The following is a 21,834-nucleotide window of genomic DNA, read 5'->3' as shown; positions in this document are numbered from 1 at the left end:
GAATAGGAGGCAAGAGCTAGGACATACCTGCCACACTCCCACAACAGCGTTAGCTATGAGAATCATGATGATGACAACTGGCTCCACAAATGCAGTCGTAGTCTCTTCACCTTCTTCAAACCAGGCCAGGATCTGCAGAGCAGCATGATACACATGAGAAGAGAGGGATCTTGGCTTGGGTGAAACAGCAACAAAAATCCATACAGAGCCAAAAACCAAAACGTTTTGTGGTGGAAAAAAAAAAAAAAAAAGAAAAGAAAACACATACATGAAGAGAGCACAGGATATCAAAGGGAAAACACAGCCAAGGCTGAATGCATGGAAAAAGAGCCTTACAGCCAGGGTTCTAGTCCCAGGTCTGCCATAGGATTCTTTACATTACCCTAGGAAAGTCCCTTTAACGCCTCTGTGCCCCAGTTTCTCCCTCTAGGATACGAGGCAAAGCCCGTTTCAGTGAGGTACTCCAACAAAATGCTGGATTTGCAAGGCAAGAGACACCAGAGGGAGGCTCTGTAAGAATCATGATATCATATAGCCAAACTATAAGTGTGTAAACCTGCTCATCTATGGAACACCAAAGAACTGCATTGGACAAAAGGAACAAACAGGAGGAAAAAAGCATATTTGGGAGGCAAAAACAATGGATTTCTTTCTTTAGGTTTTGATGTACTAGGACCTACCAAGGAAATACCCTGGAAGAATGACCTTTGTAAGAATATAGGACATTAGGTTGGAAGGGGCCTTCTGGGTCATTGAGTCCAGTCCCCAATTATCATAAATCAACCATGTCATATAATCCTTTTAAAGAAATTTATTAAGCTGCATCTTAAAGCCGGTTAAGTTGCTTGCTCCCAACCATGCTCTCTTTCTGAGGTTGCTTTAGACCCTTGCAACTCTGAAGGGTAGAGGCATTCTTTCGATTTCCAGCCTAAATTTATTCATGAATTGTTCATGCACATTTTTTCTTGCATCAACATTGTCCTTTAAAAACTGTTCTCCTCCCTCCCTGGTATTCCCACCCTGACATATTCAGAGAAGATGGCTGAGTATATTTGAACCTTGCAGATTAATAAAATTGGAGATGTATAAGCTTTTGTAAGCAGAGGTTTACTTCCTCAGATGCTATGAAGGGACTGAAGCTCTGCTTCCTGCAGTCCCTTCACAGCATCTGATGAAGTAACTCTGCTTACAAAACCTTATGCATCTCCGATTTTGTTAGCCTGTAAGATGCAAACCTACTCTGCCTTTTGCCTGACTTCAGACTAACACACGTAACTACTGTATACCCTTCTCTGGATTCATAGAAACGACTACACCTCCTTCCCAGTCTTTATTTGCTGGGCTAAATAAGCCAATCTGTTACCTCCCATAAACAGACTTGCCATTTTTCCAATCACCCTGGTAACCCTTCTCTGCCCCAGTTCCAATCTGAATTCTTTTCTGAACACGGGTGATAATAATTCCTCATCTGTGTTAAATTTTGAATACAAGGGATACCCGCTGTGAAAGAACTCCCTCCCAGCCTCCTCTCCCTTTGGGGTTGTCTGTTCCCCTCTCTCACACAAATCTATCAGTCGGTTTCCAGGCAGCCAATGCTCTGCCACTGCATACGTGACTGGCCTCAGGTAAGAGGGTGTGGATTTAACCTCTCTATTGTTTTGAGCTCATGGCATAGGGGCAGGGGCTTAAGCCCATGTCACTCCCTTAGGTAACTGTAATGTTTTTCAAATTGATTAGCCAGCATCAAGTGATACCTGTCCCTGACTGGGTCCAGGTGGTGAGGTCAGGAGGGCTATTTAAGAGGGCCCCTCCAGGAAAAAGAGGAGGACACTTTAAAACACACACACAGATGCATGGACCTCCACAGCTCTCTCTTATTGACTGGATGTGGAAGTGACTAACTTACTAGAAACTTAACTAGGACCTTAGTTTAATGTACTCTAGTTGTGTATCAAAAGGTTACCAAATTGCTTCTCTTTGCTGAGGGTTATTCTTTTGCTACTTCTCTGACTTGTACCCATTCCCATGCCTACCCTCTCTATCCAATAAAGCTATCTGTTATAGCCAGCCTTGTTGTACATGCTTGAGAGGGACCGGGCAGGCCTTCTTGCTCCCTTTACTCAGCCGACTAAGGGAGGCTACTTTCTATGCTTCAAGCTATAAGCACCCAGATGTATCCTGTGGAGGTTAAGCAACCCTTACATCTACAGGGTCAGTATCCTGGGGGACATGGGGCCCTGACAAAGACCCGAGCCTGGGTGGTGGCAGCGGTACCCCAGGCTTGCAGGTGTGCTCCAGGAAGGGGGTTGGCCAGACGTAGGTGCCTCAGGGGAAGCACTCAAAGCTTGGTTTTTGGCCAAATGCAGTGAGGTGGGCGGCTCAGTGCAGAAGCTCCCCCTACTGGCCCCCCACACCAGTCTCTTATATAAATATTAATGCTTTTCCATTTCTATTGGGAATGTGTTGCCCAACACATCCTAGAATCACATTTGCCCTTTTCAGGGCCATATCACATTGGTACTTTATCCTCTGACAGACCAATACATTTCAATCTTTTTCCTTGATCGTTTTCAATTGGCAAGAACCTACCTTAAAGCAGGAACTCTGCCCTTCACTTTGTACCACTGTGCCATTGAATTTCATCCAACTCCTACTACTCCAGTCCTCAAGATCGCTCACTTCCTGTATGATACTCTGACACTTCTCTGTATCGGTGATGCTTCCCAACTATCTCATCAGCAAATTTAATTAACATACTATGACTCTGGGTGTCAAGGTCATTAACAGAAATATTAAATGAAAAACTGACTGCAAAACCATGTCTTGAGGAGCTACATTAGCAACCTCCCTCCAACCCAACAAATCTCCTTTCAATACAAGACACACTGTCTCCTCTTTCACCAGTTCCCTACATACTTTACAGTTTTCTTACTGTCCTCTCCTCCTTCATTTTCACTCATAATTTCTTATACGCAACTTGAGTGGAGACCTAATATAAAAGCTCTATTGAAATGCCCTTGTCGGAGGGAAGAAAATCAGTTATTAAAAAGGTATCAAGTTAGCCTGTCATAATCTACCCTTGGTAAATTTATATTTCATTTGATCCTATTTTCAATTTATCCCTAGGTCTTAATCTTCCCTTCAAATTTTATTTTAAAGCTCTGCATTCTTTTGAGGTTAAGCTAACGGCTCAGTAGCTATCCAGAACGCTTCCCTGTGTCTTTGCTATTATCTAGTCATGTCATATCACCACCGCCACCAACTTATTAAAAACTTTGCTACTGGGCTTGTGATTTGATCATTCGTTCACCAATTTGGGGGTGGAGATTACCCAACTTCTCAGCAAATGAGTGCATACTGAACTTGTTTTTAAATAAAGTGCTTTCACTGCATGCGGTGTTGTAGGGCCACTGAGATGCCCAAAGTCAGGCTTACGCTAACGTTGCTCACTGACTGAGGGCTAGAGTTCCCAGGATCTTATAGTCCTAAACCACCCACTCCTGCAACTCAGATCAGCAAGCAACAAAGCACAACTGCCAGTGTGAAAACAAACCCTCAGACAGTCGCATATTTTCACACCTTTGATCTGCATGGCCAACATGCTAATATGTACAGTACTGTCTACCCCCACCCCCTGCCAATAAAACCATAAAGCACTGGTACATAAGCCCTTTGACAGGGGTGAGTGTATGCATGAGAAATTCCCCCTCCCTTGTTGATCTTTAGGGAGGGAGTCCATCTGCAGTTCCTGCTGTGAGAAGCCAGACCCACCTAAAATAGCTGATAGACAACTAGACAACTCTACTTTCTTGTCAATAGTTTGGAGATGCAGTGTCAGGTTATAACCTAGTTGTTCCAAGATTTAACCCCCTAGGAGTTGCACAACGATACATCACCAGGAGATATGGCATGCCTCTATTAAAATTGTTACAAAGCAGGTAGTGCGTCAGTAGGAGATAGTAGGAGAATGGATACATGGCTGATGAGCTTTATTCCGTTTAATCAAATAGCTAGCTCACCAGCTAACGTGTTGTTACACGTTATTTTCTTGACATGCATTTAGGCTTGGAAGGAATCGAGCCAATCTGGTTATTTTTTTCCCTAGATTTTCCACATCTACTTATTTTCTGCAAGTATAAAAATTTAAGATTTAGGCACTAAAAGCTTCTTACTCAAAATGTTATGACTGTACAAGTCAAGATCAAAATATAATAGCATCTCAGAACTTTGTTTAATGTTAACATTTCTTACGTGGACTGGCAGATAGGCTTAACATTCAACTGTGCATGCCACTGTCTTCATCCAAAACCCAAAGTCTGTGGAAAGCTCCCTTCCATTTCAGAGAGGTCCAATTAAATCTCCAGGTATTTACTGAGTGCATCGCAGTACCGGTTTCTAACTTTCCCTCTATGCACACCTGAATCCTGGAACTTTTTCCCCCCAGTTGTATTTTCACAAGAAGAAAAAAAAAAAAAAAAGAACCAATGACTTTTGATTGACTAATACTCATTTATTCTAGATCTGTGCATAATCCATCCCATCTCAGTCAGTAAATGACTCAGGTGTATGCAGTCATGATGACTTGAGGAATCTGCAAGTAAAATCTAGGCATTCTAGTTGGATCCTGGTTGATGCTATGACAACTGGTATCACTCCATAAATTCACCTCTTCTGATAAGGCCTCCAAATGATACCCATCGCTTCAAGGCAATTATAACAGGGAAGCCCTGCCCCCATTACTAGGAAAGCCTGAAAGGGTAGGAAACCTGGAGCTAGGAAAGTACAGCAAGGAGCAGGGGGCCCAGATGGACTGAGCCAGTGACCAAAAAGGCCAGGTGTTTTACCTAGATTACAGGTAACCTTTTGGGTAGGCTACCAATAAGAGAGCCTGAAACAGGTCTACAGCCTAACCTTTTATTTTAACCTTAAAACATGAGAACATTTATCCTAAAGTCTATCTGGCTACCCGCAACAACACAACAGATTCTCACCTATACCAGCTGGGAAGACTCAAGAGGTGGGAGGAAGGTGGCATACAGATTGGGAGCAGGTCTTCTTGAATTTACAGAGTTCTCCAAGTTTCCCTCCAGCCTATGCCCAATATTTATAGATGGCTGGTTTAAATATTCTGATGAATGACCTCTGACTGATTTTATTTACATTTTTTTGGTAAACTGAAACTTTTAGAACTGGACTGAACCAGATCTTCTGTGGACTTGGAAGGTGTCAATTATTTGGGATTTATATCCTTGGGAAAGAGGGAGGGTTTCTTATCTCCTTTTCCACCCCATTGTGGAATGCTGTTTCTGTTTATTCTTTATCTTACTTTATGGCCTTTCTGACAGGCTGTTTTTGTTTTCACAAATTATCTAAGCATTTTAACAAAAATGTATCTATTATAGCAAAATGACATCTAATACATTTGGTTAAATCAAATCACTAGTACTACTATTTTAAGATAAAGCTATGATATGGCACATATGGATTATTTAACGTATGATTTTCTCTTGGACCATTTTTCTGTGCCTTTACCTTTACTACAGCAAGTATGTGTGCACACTTCTTTTTTTACCAACTGTACAATATGCTTAGATACCTTAGCGTAGGCTTTCCTTCAGAGGTTTTCACTTCTCTAGCTCCCCACTCTGAAACCCATGCGACTAATGCTTGACAGATCCAGTTACTGTCCAATTAAATTGTGAGCAGTTGTTCTGCGGAGGTATTTTGTAAGGCTGCAACTACAGGGGGCTAATTAAACCATTAGCTGTACCTAGTCCGGGGAGGGGAGAAGATCTAGTCACGTGACCGGAAGGAGGTGGGGGGGGTAGGGGGTCTTTGAGCATGCAAAGGCAGCAGCCCTTGCTTGCAGTGGGAACAGGAAGGCACTCTAGCCACCAGTGGCAACCAGTAAGGGGTGCACAGGGGTGCATGTGCACCCCAACAGCGCCGATGCCCCCTGTCAGGCCACGCTCCCCATTTAGCCGCGGGCAGGGGGTGCAGACAGAAGCACCACTGCCTCCCCTGTGAGCACCAGCAGGGGAGCAAGGTCACCAGCAAAAGTGGCTGTGGGACTTCCAAAAGTGTCCGTGGCCACTTTTTGGCGAGTGAGATCAGCCACTGGGGGACATCCCTCCTGGCCAGTGGGATCAGCTACCAGAGGACAGCCCCCCCAGTCGCTGACTAGTGTCGGGGGGGGGGGGGGGGGCACATGCCCCCTGGTGAGGGCTAGCCTGGTAGGGCAGACAAGACTATCCCTAGCCCCAGGAACTTCTCTTCCAACAAACATCCAAGTTGTGGTAGGTAAGAGATGGGAGGCAAGGTGGGACCAGGAAAGAGCAGGCAAGTGGAGCAGACCAAAAGTGGGAACAAGATGCAGGGGTGGCTACCCACCCTCCTCTCCCCCCATGGGTCTTGCACAATAAAGAATATTTAACTTCAGTGACTCAACTTTGAGCAAAAAAAATACATGTGCTAACAAGTAAACCAGACCTAGGAGAAGCTACTTCCCCATTTACTGACTGCTAATTTTCGTTCTCCAAACACCTTCCTGCAAGACTCAGAGGCACCCACAAAGGTCAGGAAAGCCTGGGGCAGGACAAGGCGTGAATGTGCCAGAGGACATATCTGGCCAAGATGAGCTCAGCCGGAAAAACTCCAAAGATCAGAAGACAAGGCTTGGAAAGCAAAAGACTGACCCTGCACAACCCCAGCCCAAGCAATGCCGCAGCATGAAGGAGGAAATGTATGCAGGGTTTTTATTTTTTTTGTCTAGATCGTAGTTTTAAAACACCGTTGCCAGTAGTATGTCTAGTTTGTGTGCCTGCACGTTATACCTTTCAAGGGACCTTGAAGAGTTGTACTGTATCCCTGAACGCGGTTATGCCTTGTGTACTAAGAGAGGGAACGCTTAAGTTACCAAGCAATTTGAGGAATCGGCACCAATCCCAAGGGGAAGAGAAAGATGGACTGCAGGTCCCAGGGAGGGGTGTCAGACCGAGCAAGCACCTCGACAGCACAAGCTGGGGCAGTGCCTGGATTCTTTGCAGACACTGGAGGCTTCATGTACACCAGACGCAGTGAACTGGGACTAAACACAGCTGTCTGGCAAGTGCCCAAACAGTCTAACCAAATCTGTGGCTCAGGGCTCTGTTATAATGTTCAAATGCAGAAACTGATTTGTAAAGTATCATTAGATCTTCTGTTGATCTGACAGTGGGAACTAGGCAAGTTTAGTCATAGACTAGAAGAGAAGGTCCCGTAAAGGGTTTGGGACTTGAAAGCAAATGGAGGCAACTGGGATGAAAGCTGGAAAACTCCAAGCTGACTTACCTTTCCTGCCCCAGTAACAGAGATAGGCCAGCGAGTCTGTCTTTAAACTAAAGAAATTCCTGAGAGTCAAACACCTGATGACACCAAACTTTGGGGAAGTGTGTCCACACTTGAGGATAGGCTAGTGATCCAGGCCGACCTCGATAGGCTTGCAAGGTGGGCAGATGAAAACCTGATGGCATTCAATACCGAGAAATGCAAGGTGCTCCACCTGGGGGGGTGGGGGACGACCCACATCACACTTGTAGGCTCAGCAGTGCAACACTTGCTAGCACCATGGCCAAAAGAGACTTGGGGGTCATGAGTGACCACAAAATGAACACGAGCCACCAATGCGATACTGCAGCTGGCAAAGCAAACAAAACTTTCTCTTGCATTTACTGATGCATCTCAAGCAAGACCCAGGATGTCATTCTCCCACTGTACTTGGCTTTGGTGAGGCGGCAGCTGGAGTACTGCATCCAGTTCTGGGCTCCACAATTCAAGAAGGATGTGGAGAAGCTTGAGAGAGTCCAGAGGAGAGCCATGCACATGATCAGAGGGCAGGAGAACAGGCCTTATGAAGAGAGGCTGAGAGCCATGGGACTCTTCAGCCTGGAGAAGTGCAGGCTCAGGGGGACCTGGTGGCTGCCAATAAGTACATAAGGGGTGTGTTCAATTCAGACCCCTCCAAAAATCAATTCGGAGAAATTCAGACAGATTCGGAGATTTGGACACAGACGCAGCTTTAAATGTTTTTTCTACATACCTCTAGGTAGCGGGTGGCTCATGGACGCTGCAATGCTGGGGTGCATGGAGCACGCCACAGGAGTGCAGGGGCTCCCCAGCGCACTCGGCAGCAGACACAGAAGTGGACCAGAAGCACTTCTCGGTTCGCTGGGGAGCGGGTTGTGGGCCCCCCCAGCTCGGACACTGGTGCCTCCCGGGTCGGGGGGAGGGGGGAATCTGGGGTCCCCCTGCGGCTGATCGCCAGGCCGGGGGGCCCCCCTGCATGCTCCCTGGCCGACCTGCACTGCTACCTCAAGGTATGTAGAAAAAAAACTTTTAAAGCTGTGCCTGTGCCCAAATTGCTGATTCACCGAATCAGCATCCAATCATCAGATTTGGCTGAAATCGAACGGGGGACAGTAATCCGAATCAACAGATCAGGGACAATGATTTGATTCGGGCCGAATCCAAATCTGAAACGGATAGGGCCCGTTTCGCACACCCCTAGTAATTAGTCTACTCAACAGTAAATGTGTCTCACGTAGATGCACTCTCTTACTGATAAAACTCTGTTGACAGAGTTCTGTTTCCAATGAAGTCAGCTTTTTCCCCCCTTGCATGCACAAAATAAATTGCCCATGATCTTACCAAAAAAGCCTGGAGCTTAAGTAACTGAAGCGTGGAAGATGAGGGCAAAGGCTGAAAATCCAGCTAGAACACAGTGCATAGCGCAGGTTTCACAGGAACCCAATTATCCACAATCGGAAACTAGACGAGCAGGTTTTTAGAACTTACATGGGAAAATGATTTATTTTAATTGGTCACTGGGACATGTCATCTCTGATGTCGCACACGCAGCACAGTGTTTATCTGCTTATCTTTCTAAAAATCTGAAGGGATCCTCCATTTCCTCAGTGCCTTAGACAGTTTAAAGGTGAGGGTGCCCCTTAAACTTTTCCGACATACTACTTAAAGCCTTCATATGAAATCCCTTTATTCAGCAAAGCCAAACAAGTGAAACAGAGCATGCCTAATCGCCGTGCCATTCTCCTAATACGGGCCCTAAACCATCACTTACTGCAGGCAAAGGAAGAGCCACCAAAAACAAGCAGTCAAATATCTGCTCTTATGACTAAATTGTTTTATTCAGGCATGCGAAAATCAATTTCAGGTCCTAACACAATGCAGGAGGTTGGGTGTTGGGGGACTTTTTGGGAGGCTGGAGGTAGGGGGAAAACTATGACAGTTTTTCATTTAGTGGAAATTTTTCTGTTGCTCTTTGGTTTTCTTAAACTTAGTTGAACAGTATCCAAATTTGAGGCCAAATGAGGTAACAGCATCATAGATTCATAGATGTTGGGGTCGGAAGGGACCTCAACAGATCATCAAGTCCGACCCCCTGCCTAGGGGGTCAGATGACCCCAGCCAGATGCCTATGCAGCCTTCTCTTAAAGACCCCCAAGGTACGAGAGAGCACCACCTCCCTTGGAAGTCCACTCCAAATTTTGGCCACCTTTACCGTGAAGATGGTTTTCCTGATACCTAGCCTAAACCTGCTCGCTGTCAGTTTGTGACCATTGTTCCTTGTTACCCCAGGAGGTGCCCTGGTGAATGAGCATCTCCAATTCCTTGCTGCGCCCCCCTAATAAATTTGTAGGAGGTCATATGATCACCTCTCAGCCTTCTCTTGCAGAGGCTGAAGAGGTCCAGGTCCCTCAGTCTCTCCTCATAGGGCTTGTCCTGTAATCCCCTAACCACATGAGGGGCTCTCCTCTGGACCCTCTCAAGTCTATCAACATCCTTCTTGAAGTATAGTGCCCAAAACTGGACGCGGTACTCCAAATGCAGTCTGACCAATGCTGCATAGAGGAGAAGTATCACGTCCTTGGTTTTATTTGTCATGCATCTGCTGATGCATGATAAAGTGTGGTTAGCGTAGCTTTGCCGATGCTGAAATCTCTCTCAAAGAGATTTTACTGTGCATTTTTTATGGGGCAGGATATGGTTCCAAAGAGCACCTACTGAGAAGGCCTCCAATATCCATCTTTCTGTCCACATATGACATTTCTAGTGTACACTGTGCTGTCGTTTCTAGGCACTATCAACTGCAAGTGAATCAGTGGCACAGTAAAGTACTGAGGCTTTGTTCATGTTATGCAAGTCAAAAGGCATAATAGTAGAGCACTGTAGGTAACCAATGACAGTAATAAGGTGCCACTGATACAGTGAATCAGAAGTATAGTTTCCAGGTGCCGCCGATAGGCCGTACCAGCATCAAGATTATTCAGCATTGTATAGCCCCGACAGCTTTGTTAACACACGGACTTTCCGTTGGCTCACTATATTTGTTCAGAACGACAGGGCTGGGAAAGGTCACTAACAGGATGGTTACACACTAATAAAGCTTCAGGATGTCAGCTGCTGGATGATTTTGCATACACACCTCAGTTAACAGAGCACACTTTGCATTTGCAAAAGGTGTTGCAAATGAATCAACATCCCGCCTTGGCAGCAAAAGGCAAATGATCAACACAAGCTTGTAAATCTCCCATTTAAAAAGTTAACTATAAAGGGGTAAGAGAGGAAAGGAGTGCAAAAACATTCCCAGACTTGCAAGTATTGCTGAGAAGGAAGGGGGTAGCCAAGAGTAAGGAAATCTACTTCAAAACCTTCTCCCAAAAGTTAGAACTGAACAAATTTACCCATCACCTGCTATTTCTGTACCAAAATGCTCTGTAAAATTCCCGGGGTGTTTTCAAGCCCGTCCAGGAGGTAATCAGAATTTTTTCAGGAGAAAAACCTATTCTCAGAAGACTGCTAGCTCAGGGTTGAACAAACAGTAATACCTGCAGTAGCACCGTATCTTTCATTGGTTAACTTTGCACCACTTTACAAAGGTGGGCACTAACTTCAGTTTTTAGGTGGAGCAAACCACAGCTGAGCAGCAAAGTGATTTGCCAAGGACCTCACAGCAAGTCCCTTGCAGGGCCAGGAATAGAGCTCAAGAGTTCTAATTCCTAGGGTACATCAGCGCTGCACAAAGCAGCGCTGTTACAAGGAAACCCAAGTGGCCTCGGGTGCTAGAAGCAGTACGGCCATGCTAGTGCCACATTCTGTCCAGGCTAATAATTAGCTCTATATTATTTCCCATAGCTGAGCTGGTTCTGAACTGCACTGTGCTGTGCAGACTGATCTCCAGTCTCCTGATCTAACTGCTAAATTATGTCACCTCCACAAGCTTGGATGGAGTCAAATAAGCATGCCAAGCTTTTTGAAGGTCAGCCTCAGCTTGAAAAGGCACACTGCACCCTCACCACCAGGTCCTTAAAATGTTGTTTGCCCTCCTCTATAGATACTGAAATGCTGGAAGTGCCCAGTATTAGTCTGCTAGTGATTTCTCATTTTTAGAGACAAGAAGTCTCTCCATCTGCAAGATGGAGCAAGCCTAGCATACCTGCCTGAGCAAAGCAGTTTGAGAATTAGGGGCGAAGGGTGGCATGCGTGCTTGGTAAGAATAAATAATGGATGTGTTAAAGCATCTGCTGGAATCTGCACTTCTGCACGACATCCTCCAACACAGACCACATATTATGTCCTATTCCCAGCTCTGCCAGTGACCTGCTGGTCAAGTCACTTCCCCTTCTACCTATTGTGCCTCTTGTCCATTTACACTCCAAGGCCTTTTTTACTAGGCCTTTACACTGCACAAAACACAATGGGACCTCACACTTAGTCAGGGCTTCTGGGCATTACCATGACCTAAATAGTAGTATGCTTTCCTCAGTTTTGAGATGTACAAGGAACAGGTTCCTTTTGAATCCATGTACATGTAGAGACTTTCAAGAGAGGCTGAAGGGGAAGATAAAGTTACATATACACCATACAGGCATGCCCTGAAATGCCTTTCCTAAAAGGACAAAATTCCCCAACAGCGGAGTCTCCATCAGTATCTCAAACTTTCACTTACTCGTGGCTTTGGCATCAATAGGCTCTTTAGACAGAACAGGCTCAGCTAGGCTAACAGAAGGTATAAGAGTGATACCCATGAACGACGGTGTAATGCCATTCTGAGTCACAGATCTAACTGGAAAGCCCCATAACTTTCTAGATTTTTATTTTTAAATTAAAAATTCAAATGTTCCAATCATTAGGAAAGCCATTCTGAGATTTGCAGACATTCAACGGTCACAACAGAGACTTTATTTCAACGCAAGAAAATCAGGAGGATTCATAAACATTTTCTAGATGCCTTTTTACTTGCTACGTAAGGCTATACAACTCGGCTGCACACCGGTCCTTGCCATAGAGATTTGAATGTTAAATGAATATTATATGGGCATTTTTTTAATTAGCTTTATATTGTATAAAAGTCCCCTGAGGTTGCCTGCCAGGACCCACATCAACAACAATTAGCTGTTAATAGGTTGTTCCATCATCCCCTCTCACTTACACCACTGGGAAGAGTTAAAAACCTTGTACCCCCTTCTTAAAGCTTGCCTGTGTCCTTAACAAAATCCCATATAAAAAACTGTCTGCCAACACAAAATGAGCTTTTTCTTATTCTGGCTGCGCGTCCCTCCTCTCTCTCTTGCCCTCAAAAAGCTGCTCATTATTTTAGACCCCAGAGGAGAAGTTATGGAGACCCTTCTCATCTGGCTACAGGGAGAATCAGGAGAATAGATCTTCAGTCTTCTTCCAGGGTTTTCAAAGTTAAACGTCCAGTCATACACCCAGCTCTTCTCTTTCCACTGCCCTTTATTCTGCACAAGCTTTTTCAGTCTCCTTTGCATTTCTCTCCTACATGGCTTCACCGTGCCTCGAATCTCCATCTATTACCCATCTTCTCCTCCAAAAGATAATTCACCAAGAAAACAAAGCCCACTTCTAGCCCTTTATTTTAACTCGGAAACTGGGTGAACATCATCTGGATTTGCCTGCCTGCCATTACACTGTGTTTTTCAGATATACGAGTGAAATCTCTTTCAAAAATTGCAACCCACTTTTTCTTACGGATTTCTGACAGTTAAGGCTAGAAAAACAAAAAGAAGCAAAATCAATAGATTTTCTTATTTGCAAAACATTAGCTCAAGCCTTCATTTTCTTCATCTTATGGACACTTTTATATATCCATGTCTTCATTGCAGAGTTCATCCAGATGATTGGCACCTGGGTCACAGTACCTAGGCTGGCCTAGCCCAAAGTGAGCATCCATATTTAAATTAATTGGTCAATTTGTGTTTCTGTCCTCCAGCACACTAAAACTTCTCAGGGGAAATCCCAAGGTTCTTAACTTCTTAGTACTACTGCAAATTGTGTCACCCTGTGATACTTCCCCAGCAAATGGCAGGAAAAAACTTATTCTGTATTTCTGAACACTGGAATTGTGGGAAGACAGTGGAGGACTTTCAGCTCCTCAGTGTTTAAGCCTACATCCTCGCTGCAAAGCAGGCACATTACTAGCCTCAGCAACAGCAGTATACTATAGTCAGCCCATCAGCTAGCCAGTTTAGGTTTGGAAGCACCAAACTAAAGTAAGACTTGCACATGCACGAGCACGGGCTGGGCGAGAGTCACTGCCGAATTAGAGCCTGGGATAACTCTGCAGCAAGGCCTTGCCCCTAGTGGCCAGTTTTCTATCCGTGACAGACAAAAAACAACTTCCCTGCAATGCACAGAACAGCTCAATTTAGTTTTGTGCACAAGTTCAGCCACAGAACATTCCCCATCAAGCTACACCTGGGCTCAATAAGATGCTAAATACATCTCATGACCTTTTCAGGCAGTCGTCTGGAACCGAGTAAGAAAGAAATGAGGCAAAAATATCAAAACAGGATTATCTGCAACTTCTGTCGTAGCCTCCTAGTCTGCTCATACAGCTAATGGCCTGCAAAGGAGAGCCTGAATGGGTGTTAACCTCCCTTTGGCCACAGCTCTGCACACATCTCCTGTCCTCCTCTCCTCTCGCTTGACACCCGGCCAGAAACATATTTGTACATTAATTCTGCATTCACTTGATTAAACAAAAAGGTACTGATTTTGCCTACTCTACTCACTCCTCAGACCACTTCACATTCTTTGATCTGTCAGTATAGAGTTTAAACTTCATGGGTATGGGAACATGCTATTTTGGGTATTCCTATGCGTTCCTGGATGGTGCTAGGGAATACTACCATGAAAATGCATTCTTCCCATTGCCAGCACAACAAATGATGACCGTCGTGTGTAGCTACTTTCTGGTGTATGCTCCATGCGCTCGAACCTACAGGGAAACTTTCCAGCATGTGGCATGCAAAGAGTAGGTGGGGCATGTGTTCACAGTAGTTTTCTCCAGCACTGTCCAACACCACGTAGACATGCCCTTTGGATTCTTCAGGATTCTGTGGTTCCTTCTCCATACAGACTTTATCAATCTTACTACAATTTCTATTGATTAGAAGCTTTTATTTTTTTTTTTTTAAACACTGTGGTTACGCTTCACTGCTGCCTAATTATATTTGCTGAATCTCATAAATTTGAGATTGTAAAACCCTTGGGAACAAGCGACTAGATGTTATTTTGTTTGTACAGCACACTGGAGCCCAGATCCCCATGGCTGCTAACTAGATCTTAATCAATAAGCACCTCTGGGAAGAACAGAAGTTTGATCACAGAGGGCTTTGCAGTTAGGCAGAGAAAATATAACAAGATCCAATGGTGGGACATTGAAACTGGACTAATGCCAACTAGAAACAAGATATCAATTTAACAGAAAGGATCATTAACCCCTGAAACTGCTTGCCAAGGGTTGTAGCAGACTATCCATCACTGAGTTTTTATTTATTTATTTGATAAAGATGGGATGTTTCTCTCAAACATATGCTGTAACTCAACCACTGTTGTGAGGCTCAGTACAGGAACTAATTCAGACTAGATGATCACAAAGTCCTTTCTGCCCTTAAAATGTATGAATCTGTGAAGCTGAACTTTAAGAGCAGACAGCAGGCCAGCTGGGTGTAGAATCCGGATGCTAGACACCTGCTGACTTCCATTAAGCCACTATACATGGGTCTAGTGGCTGCAGAGTGCAAGTGGAGTAGAAAGCTGTATGCTAAATGAATGAGCCAGCTAATGACTGGACCATTACTGAACAGGTTTGGAGGGAACTTAGTTACAACACATAGCAAAACCAATACAGTTAACAGCTGCAGGTTTTTGGAAGTTTGGCACGAATTTTCAGCATGAATTATTTGATTCAGAGGTTTTAAACATGCCAGGTTGTCATTATACTCAGTGGGAGCACCTAGTGACAGGGAAACCTGAAGGTACGTAGATGCTGCAGGGTTTCTAGTTTAATGCACGCCACTAGGACCGGCTTTAAAACTCTACCAGATCCCTTCTGCCAGTTCTGGGTGAAACAAAAAACCCAGGGAAGGTTAAAATGATATTAGCTATTCCTTAAAAACCCATAATCTAATGTCAAAGCTGTGGGCAAGGTATTGTCGTGATGCCCTCCATAGTCACTGTGCTGCTGGCATAATTGCTTTATAAAGCAAAAACACCTAGATTCAATTGTATCTTTTATACCTGTTATACAAATCGAGTTCCATTTTACCCATTGTGATTAAATATGATACCTATTTAGACAAACCATATCCCCCGAGAAAAGCTCCTCGTGGTACAGTGCAAACAGATTGGGTCAGAGTCTGCTCCTCTCTAGCCATCCGAGTCGCATGTCTGCTAGTACAGGCTGCTAGAGCTCTTGCAGCTGGTGGAAAGTGCCAGGCACTGAATCCACAAATCCTACTCCAGGTCCCTATAGTGAGCACCTTCTACTCATCTGTATAGCTCCTCCCACCCAGCTCTGTTCACCTACGAGTACACCTCAACTTGTTAATGAGCAGACTGAAAATGCTGACCAGCATTTACCCAAGTCTCTCACACGCTAGCAGAGGAGATTATACTTACAAATGAAACAAAGGCAGCCAAGAGAAGAATCCGCACGAGGAGATCTTCGAACTGTTCCAGCACCAGCTCCCAAAGTGGCTTTCCTAGCAAAACAAATGCAGGAGCACCGTAAGTACCACAGCAGGACTGAAAGCCAATGGAGCGCTCAAGCTACAAAGTTTGGAGAGGTACAAAGATGCTATCCTCAGGCTTCTGATCCAGCATCCTTGGGTGAGAGCTACCACTAGCAATATTAACTACAAACTTGACTGAAGAAAGCATCTCCTGTTCACATCAGAGCTTAAGCCCCATTGAAGTTAACAGGACTCAAAGCACATACTGAAGCACTAAACAGTGCACTCCTATTGCTGCTTTCTACGTTCAGAGCGTTATGTACACTGGAGCCATACCGATTCCTGTTGCTGCTTTCTGAGTTCATAGCGTTATGTACACTGGAGCCATACTGATGCCTGAGTAGGTGGCACTGAACTCCACCAGGTGGAAATAGCCTGGTCAGAAGTTGAGCAGAGGACGTGTGAAAGCAACTAGCCAAGAACAAGGAAGCATTGCCTACTGGTGAATGCAGAGGGTCAAATTGTGCTCTACTACAAGAATGTCATAAAAAAAAAAAAGTGGTATCAGAATTCCCCTAGGGAGGGGAAAGATAAATCCTTAGAAACCAGAGGATATTTGCTTCCAGTAGTGACTGGTGCCTCCTGAGTCTGGGGGGGCACAATTTGTGGGCAGGCCTGGGGGCAGGCCAAAAGCCCCATATCCATTCCTATACTTCTATGCCGTGGCTTAGTGCCGCCCCCCGCCAAACACGCCGCCAGCCCACATGGCAAAACAACTGCCCCGTCCTGAGCTGTGCCAAGTTGGGGGCCAATCTCGGGGGGGCACATGCCCCCCCTACCAGTTGCCTGTGGCTTCAGTAAAACCAAAGCTCTCATCTGATTTTACTGTAATTCATTGCTTTGAGTTCTGGGATAGCATAACCCACTTCTGAAGGACAGCGTGAAGCATTTTCAGAGCCAATTTTCAGCTCATCTAAAACGTACTGCTAGGAATGAAGCTTCTTCCAAACTTCATGCGTACTTAAGCTCTTTTTAAAGTGAAGAGATGCAATGCTCCACCTACTTCCTCCACTCCCACATACCAGTGAGCTGTTGGAAAATGGCACGCACCTGATTTACAGTACGTGTAACTATTAGTTGGTACTAAAAATGTTCAACGAGACGTTCTTTGTACACTTACAAAAAAATCCATCACCCTGCGCTATGGTTGCGTAGGAACTGCACCTTTTCGTCTGAGAGCCAGTCTAACTGTAGAGCAGGGCATTAAGTCAGCACTTCTGCATTCTATTCTGGATGTCACTGACTCATTGTTTAACACGGGGGGAGTCCCATTAAACTCTCTCTTCCTCAGTTTACTCAATGGGTATAAGCTTAGTCCTTGTAAAGGCTCTGAGAACTTCCGGTGCCAGGCAAATGTCAACTACAAGGGTGTTTCAGAAACTAACAGCAAAATGGCTGCTCGCGCCATGCGTCTCCAACAAGGTGGGAAACCACACAGCAGAGGGAAATACAATGGTAGCATTGTCAAATGCACCCATTGTTTCATGCTGACCATGCACGTGGCAGTACTGAGCACGTAAACAACACGGCTCTGTGGCTGTCAATGGGATAAAGAACAGAGTTCTGTCAGTCTTTTTTTGGGGGGTCCAAGGCGCGTCACCTAGTGACATTCACCATAGGATTGTGGCACAGTACAGCAAGAACTGCAAAGCTCAATGGAAGGTCAATAAGTGGGTGGTAAAATTCAAAACACATCCGTATACCCACAGGGAATGAACCCCAGGATGTCCTAACACAGCCATGATAAGGGACAATGTTGCTAAGGTGGATGCCACTGTGCATGTTAACAGGCGGGTGAGCATTCCTGAATTAGTAGTGGAAGCAGGCCAAAGTGCCGACAGTATCCACACCATTTTGCATGGACACCTGGATTACCAGAAAGTGTGCACCCAGGTCAAAGCAACTGACAGGTGTGCATCAGAGTGCACTGACAGGTGTGCATCACATAACTTGCGAAAGCATGCACCCAGCTTCTGCACCGTGTATAGGACGAAAGTGAGGGGTGCCGCTTGCACGCCGTCACCAGGGACAAGACTTGGGTCCATCATTAGGATCCTGAGAGCAAATGACAGAGTAGGCAGTGAAAAGGCACACTGTCACCACTGCCTAAAATATTCCACCTTCAGCCATCCTCTGGTACAGTCTTCCTCATTCCATTTTGGGATTGCACAGGATTACTCCTCGTCTGCTTCATGAAGCATGAGCTCAAGAACCTACCGCCACATTCTCCAAAACCACCTGAAGCCAGCTGCTCAGACCAAATGCCATGGAAACCTCAAGCAATGTGTTCTTCAATGCAACAATGCAAAGTCACACAGTTTATAGGCAATTATTGAGACTTCACATGGACTGGACTTTCAAATCTTACCACATCCACCTTGATCTTTCATCAGGTAATTATCATCTGTTTTGGACTGTTGAAGGCAGCATGGATTTGGCAGTAATACAGAGGTGCAACTCATGGTGCAGGCACGGTTGTCACAGAAGCCAAAATGCTTCTTTGAGGACGGTATCAAGTGATTTGTGAATTACTGGAATACCTGAGTTGCAAAGCAGGGCAACTACGTCGTGAAGTGACTTGGTGCAGTAAATGATCACTGCACAGAGTTGCTGTTAGCGTCTGAAACACCCTTGTGGTAGTATTACTGTAGGCTTGCATAGATTTGCTTTCTCTACAGTTGTTCCATACAAGGATCCAAAACATCCAGTGCTGAAATCAAGAAGTTACAGAATAGCTTTCAAGGTCAGCCTCTAGACTCCAGATGCTCAACATCAGGGCTTTTACCTCCTAACTGAGTCTAAGTTATTCTTAGATGGCCAGCCCTCTCCATAAGCTTGATCCATAGTTCCTGCAAGCCATTAAATACTCCCAGAGATGTTGGATGAGAACCCTTATGAGCTCCCGAGCACCATTCACAGGGCAAGCTTGCGTCATACGCTCCACAACTCCAAGACATGCTCTAAGAGTGAGGAAGAAGAGGGGGAGATGTAGGCTGACTCCAACATCAATCAAAGTCTACTTACTTTCTTCAGCAGGGAGTTCTGCAGATTTCCATCAACAGTCCGAAGAAAACATGGAAGGGGAGAAAAAGAAGAGAGATTTATTAGTGATCTGGGAACAGGCAGACACCAACTTCATCACCAGAAACAAACTGTTCATGTAATTGAACCAGAAAGTGTTGTTTTGTTTGGAAGCGGGCTTTAACATCTAGTCTCAAGGACTTTGAAAGGCAGTACAGAAAATAAAAAGCCTCTATGTATACCTAGAGATGCTCTAACAAACCTCAAGGAAGAGAGATAATAGAATTATAGAAAATTAGGTTGGAAGGAAACTCAGGAGGTCACATCTAGTCCAACCCCCTGCTCAAAGCAAGACCATTCCCAGCCAGATCATCCCAGGCAAGGCTTTGTCTAGCCAGGTCTTAAAAACCTCCAAGAATGGAGATCCCACCACCTCTCTGGGTAACCTGTTCCAGGGCTTTACTACCCACCTGGTGAGCAAGTTTTTCCTAATATCCAGCCTAAACTTTGCTTGCTGCAACTTAAGACCATTGGTCCTCGTTCTGTTATCTGTCACCACTAAGAATAGTGTAGCTCAGGGGTCACCAGCCCCTGGCACATGAGCCAGAGCTTGACATGCAAGGCCATTTTGCTCGGGACACCACAGCTGGCCTGGGCTGTAAGCGGCTGCCACCAGCCACAGAGCCCAGGCTGCTCACAGCAGGTGGCAAGGAGGCTGCCAACCCTGCTGGGAGCAGCTTGGGCTCAGTGACAGGCAGCAGTTGCCCGGAGCCCTGGCTGGGTGTGGCAGGCAGGCATGAGCCTGCAAGCAACTGTACCAGGGTCCAAAGTCCCAGCCCAGCTCATTGCCATGCACGCTTACAGCAGGCAGCCACAAGGTTGCAAGCATCTGCACCAGGGTCTAGAGCCCCAGCCTGGCTCACAGCTGGCAGCAGCTGCACACATGCCTTGGGGAGCATGGGAGGGAAGGGGCCGGGACAGCGCTGCCATGACAAGGATCGGGCCCCCATGGCTCCCTCACCATCCGCCCCAGCATGCCAACATCTTTGAAGGCCAGGTTGTGGGGGGTTTTGGCACTCGGCCCCAAAACATTGCTGACCCTTGGTCTAGCTCCGTCTTCTTTGGAACCACCCTGCAGGTAGCTGAAGGCTGCTATTAAATCCCCTCTGTCTTCTCTTCTCCAGACTAAATAAGCCCAGTTCCCTCGGTCTCTTCAAAAAAGTCATGTGCCCCAGCCCCTGAACCATTTTCACTGCTCTCCTCTCTCCAACTTGTCTATATCTTTTCTGTAGTGGGGGGCCCAAAACTGGCCACAGTACTCCAAATGAGGCCTCACCAGGGCTGAATAACGAGGAATAACCACCCCCCACAATCTGTTAGCAATGCTCCTACTGATGCACCCCATTAGCCTTCTTCACAACAAGGACACACTGGTTGACTCATATTCAGCTTATTGTCCACTGAAACCCCCAGGTCCTTTTCTGCAGAGCTGCTGCCCAGCCTGTACCGGTGCATCCTAAGCACAGGACTTCGCACTTGTCCTTGTTGAACTGCATGAGATTTCTTTTGGTCCAATCCTCCAATTTGTGGAGGTCTCTCCGAATCCTAGCCCTACTCTACAGCATATCTACTACTCCCCCCAATTGCTATGATCTACAAACTTGCTGAGGGTGCACTCCATCCCAAGTTCCAGACCAATACCTCGATAAAGATATTGAACAAAACCAGTCCCATATCAGATGTTTGACATTTCTTTGATGCTAGTTTGGTGGAGAACATGTGCGCTTTAGAAACCAAACTGGAATGTGCTTTATTTCTAATTCTTCTCAACTGTGTGGGTATTTGTCTCTTTGCTCTCCCTAAAATTATTTAAAAATTATTATTCACCTATTACAATGCAGCCAAAAGGGCAGAGAGGAAAGGGCTGGAATTGCTGATGGCTGGCTGAATTCAATAAACTACGCATCATTTTTCAAACTTGGCATCCCTGACAGAAGACTACACTGCCTGCCCTTCAATTAGATCATAAAATTCAACTTCAATTACCCCAAACTCCCTGTTATCTAAGACAGTCACATCTCCCAATGGGCTATTAATTTCACTAACAAGTTTCTCATTCATGCAAAACCTTGATGGCCACAAGATATTCAGAAATCCAGCTTGTAAGCCTCTCAGCTTTAGGAGAATTTCAATTGCAGCATCTCCTGCAATCATTGTGATAGAAAGACTACTTGGTTTACTAAAATAAATAACAGAGGTTAAAAGCATGCAAAACCAGCTGCCCATTTTTGAACGGGAAAGTAGAAATGGGGCACCAAATCAGAATACAAGTCATTTGATTATTTTTGTGACTCATACTTTTCTTCATAGATGAGCTATATGGTTTTTCCTCTTTTGAGTACAACAGAGAAAGCCAGCAGGTAGGGTTGGTCTAATTCTAGCCCAGTACATTTTACCATTAGCTGTACTGGAGGAAGAGTAAGGCCAACACTTTTCCAAAGCCCATCTGAGCTCTCAAGCCACCCCAGGCATTTTGGGCCCAATGCCAGAGTTTGGCTCAACATAATTCCGTCCATCTGGATTTTACTGACAGTGGTATGCCTCATATGTAAAACATGAATTTACAGCTGGGAGGCAGGGAAGGAACAATCCCATTTCACGATGGGGAAGAACAGAAAGGCACCTAAGTGACTGCTCCTAAGTCACAAGGAAGTGGTGG

General features: G+C 45.3%; 1 protein-coding gene across 2 annotated transcripts in view; it reads right to left on the bottom strand.

Annotated features, from left to right (window-relative positions):
- The window catches only part of ATP2A3 (ATPase sarcoplasmic/endoplasmic reticulum Ca2+ transporting 3), a 148,600-nt gene that overhangs the window by 81,918 nt on the left and 44,848 nt on the right, over positions 1 to 21,834 (bottom strand). For both annotated transcript variants that reach the window (XM_006272254.4, XM_019493449.2), the window contains exons 2-4: positions 19,119 to 19,136; positions 15,982 to 16,064; positions 28 to 132 (exon numbers count right to left, since the gene is read on the bottom strand). In XM_006272254.4, the coding sequence (XP_006272316.2) occupies positions 28 to 132; positions 15,982 to 16,064; positions 19,119 to 19,136 (206 nt within the window). The remainder of the gene's footprint in view (positions 1 to 27; positions 133 to 15,981; positions 16,065 to 19,118; positions 19,137 to 21,834) is intronic.

Source organism: Alligator mississippiensis, chromosome 14 (assembly GCF_030867095.1).
Source record: "Alligator mississippiensis isolate rAllMis1 chromosome 14, rAllMis1, whole genome shotgun sequence".
Taxonomy (NCBI): Eukaryota; Metazoa; Chordata; order Crocodylia; family Alligatoridae; genus Alligator; species Alligator mississippiensis.
The sequence above is the reverse complement of the archived record's forward strand: the minus strand, read 5'-3'. Positions and strand labels throughout refer to the sequence as shown.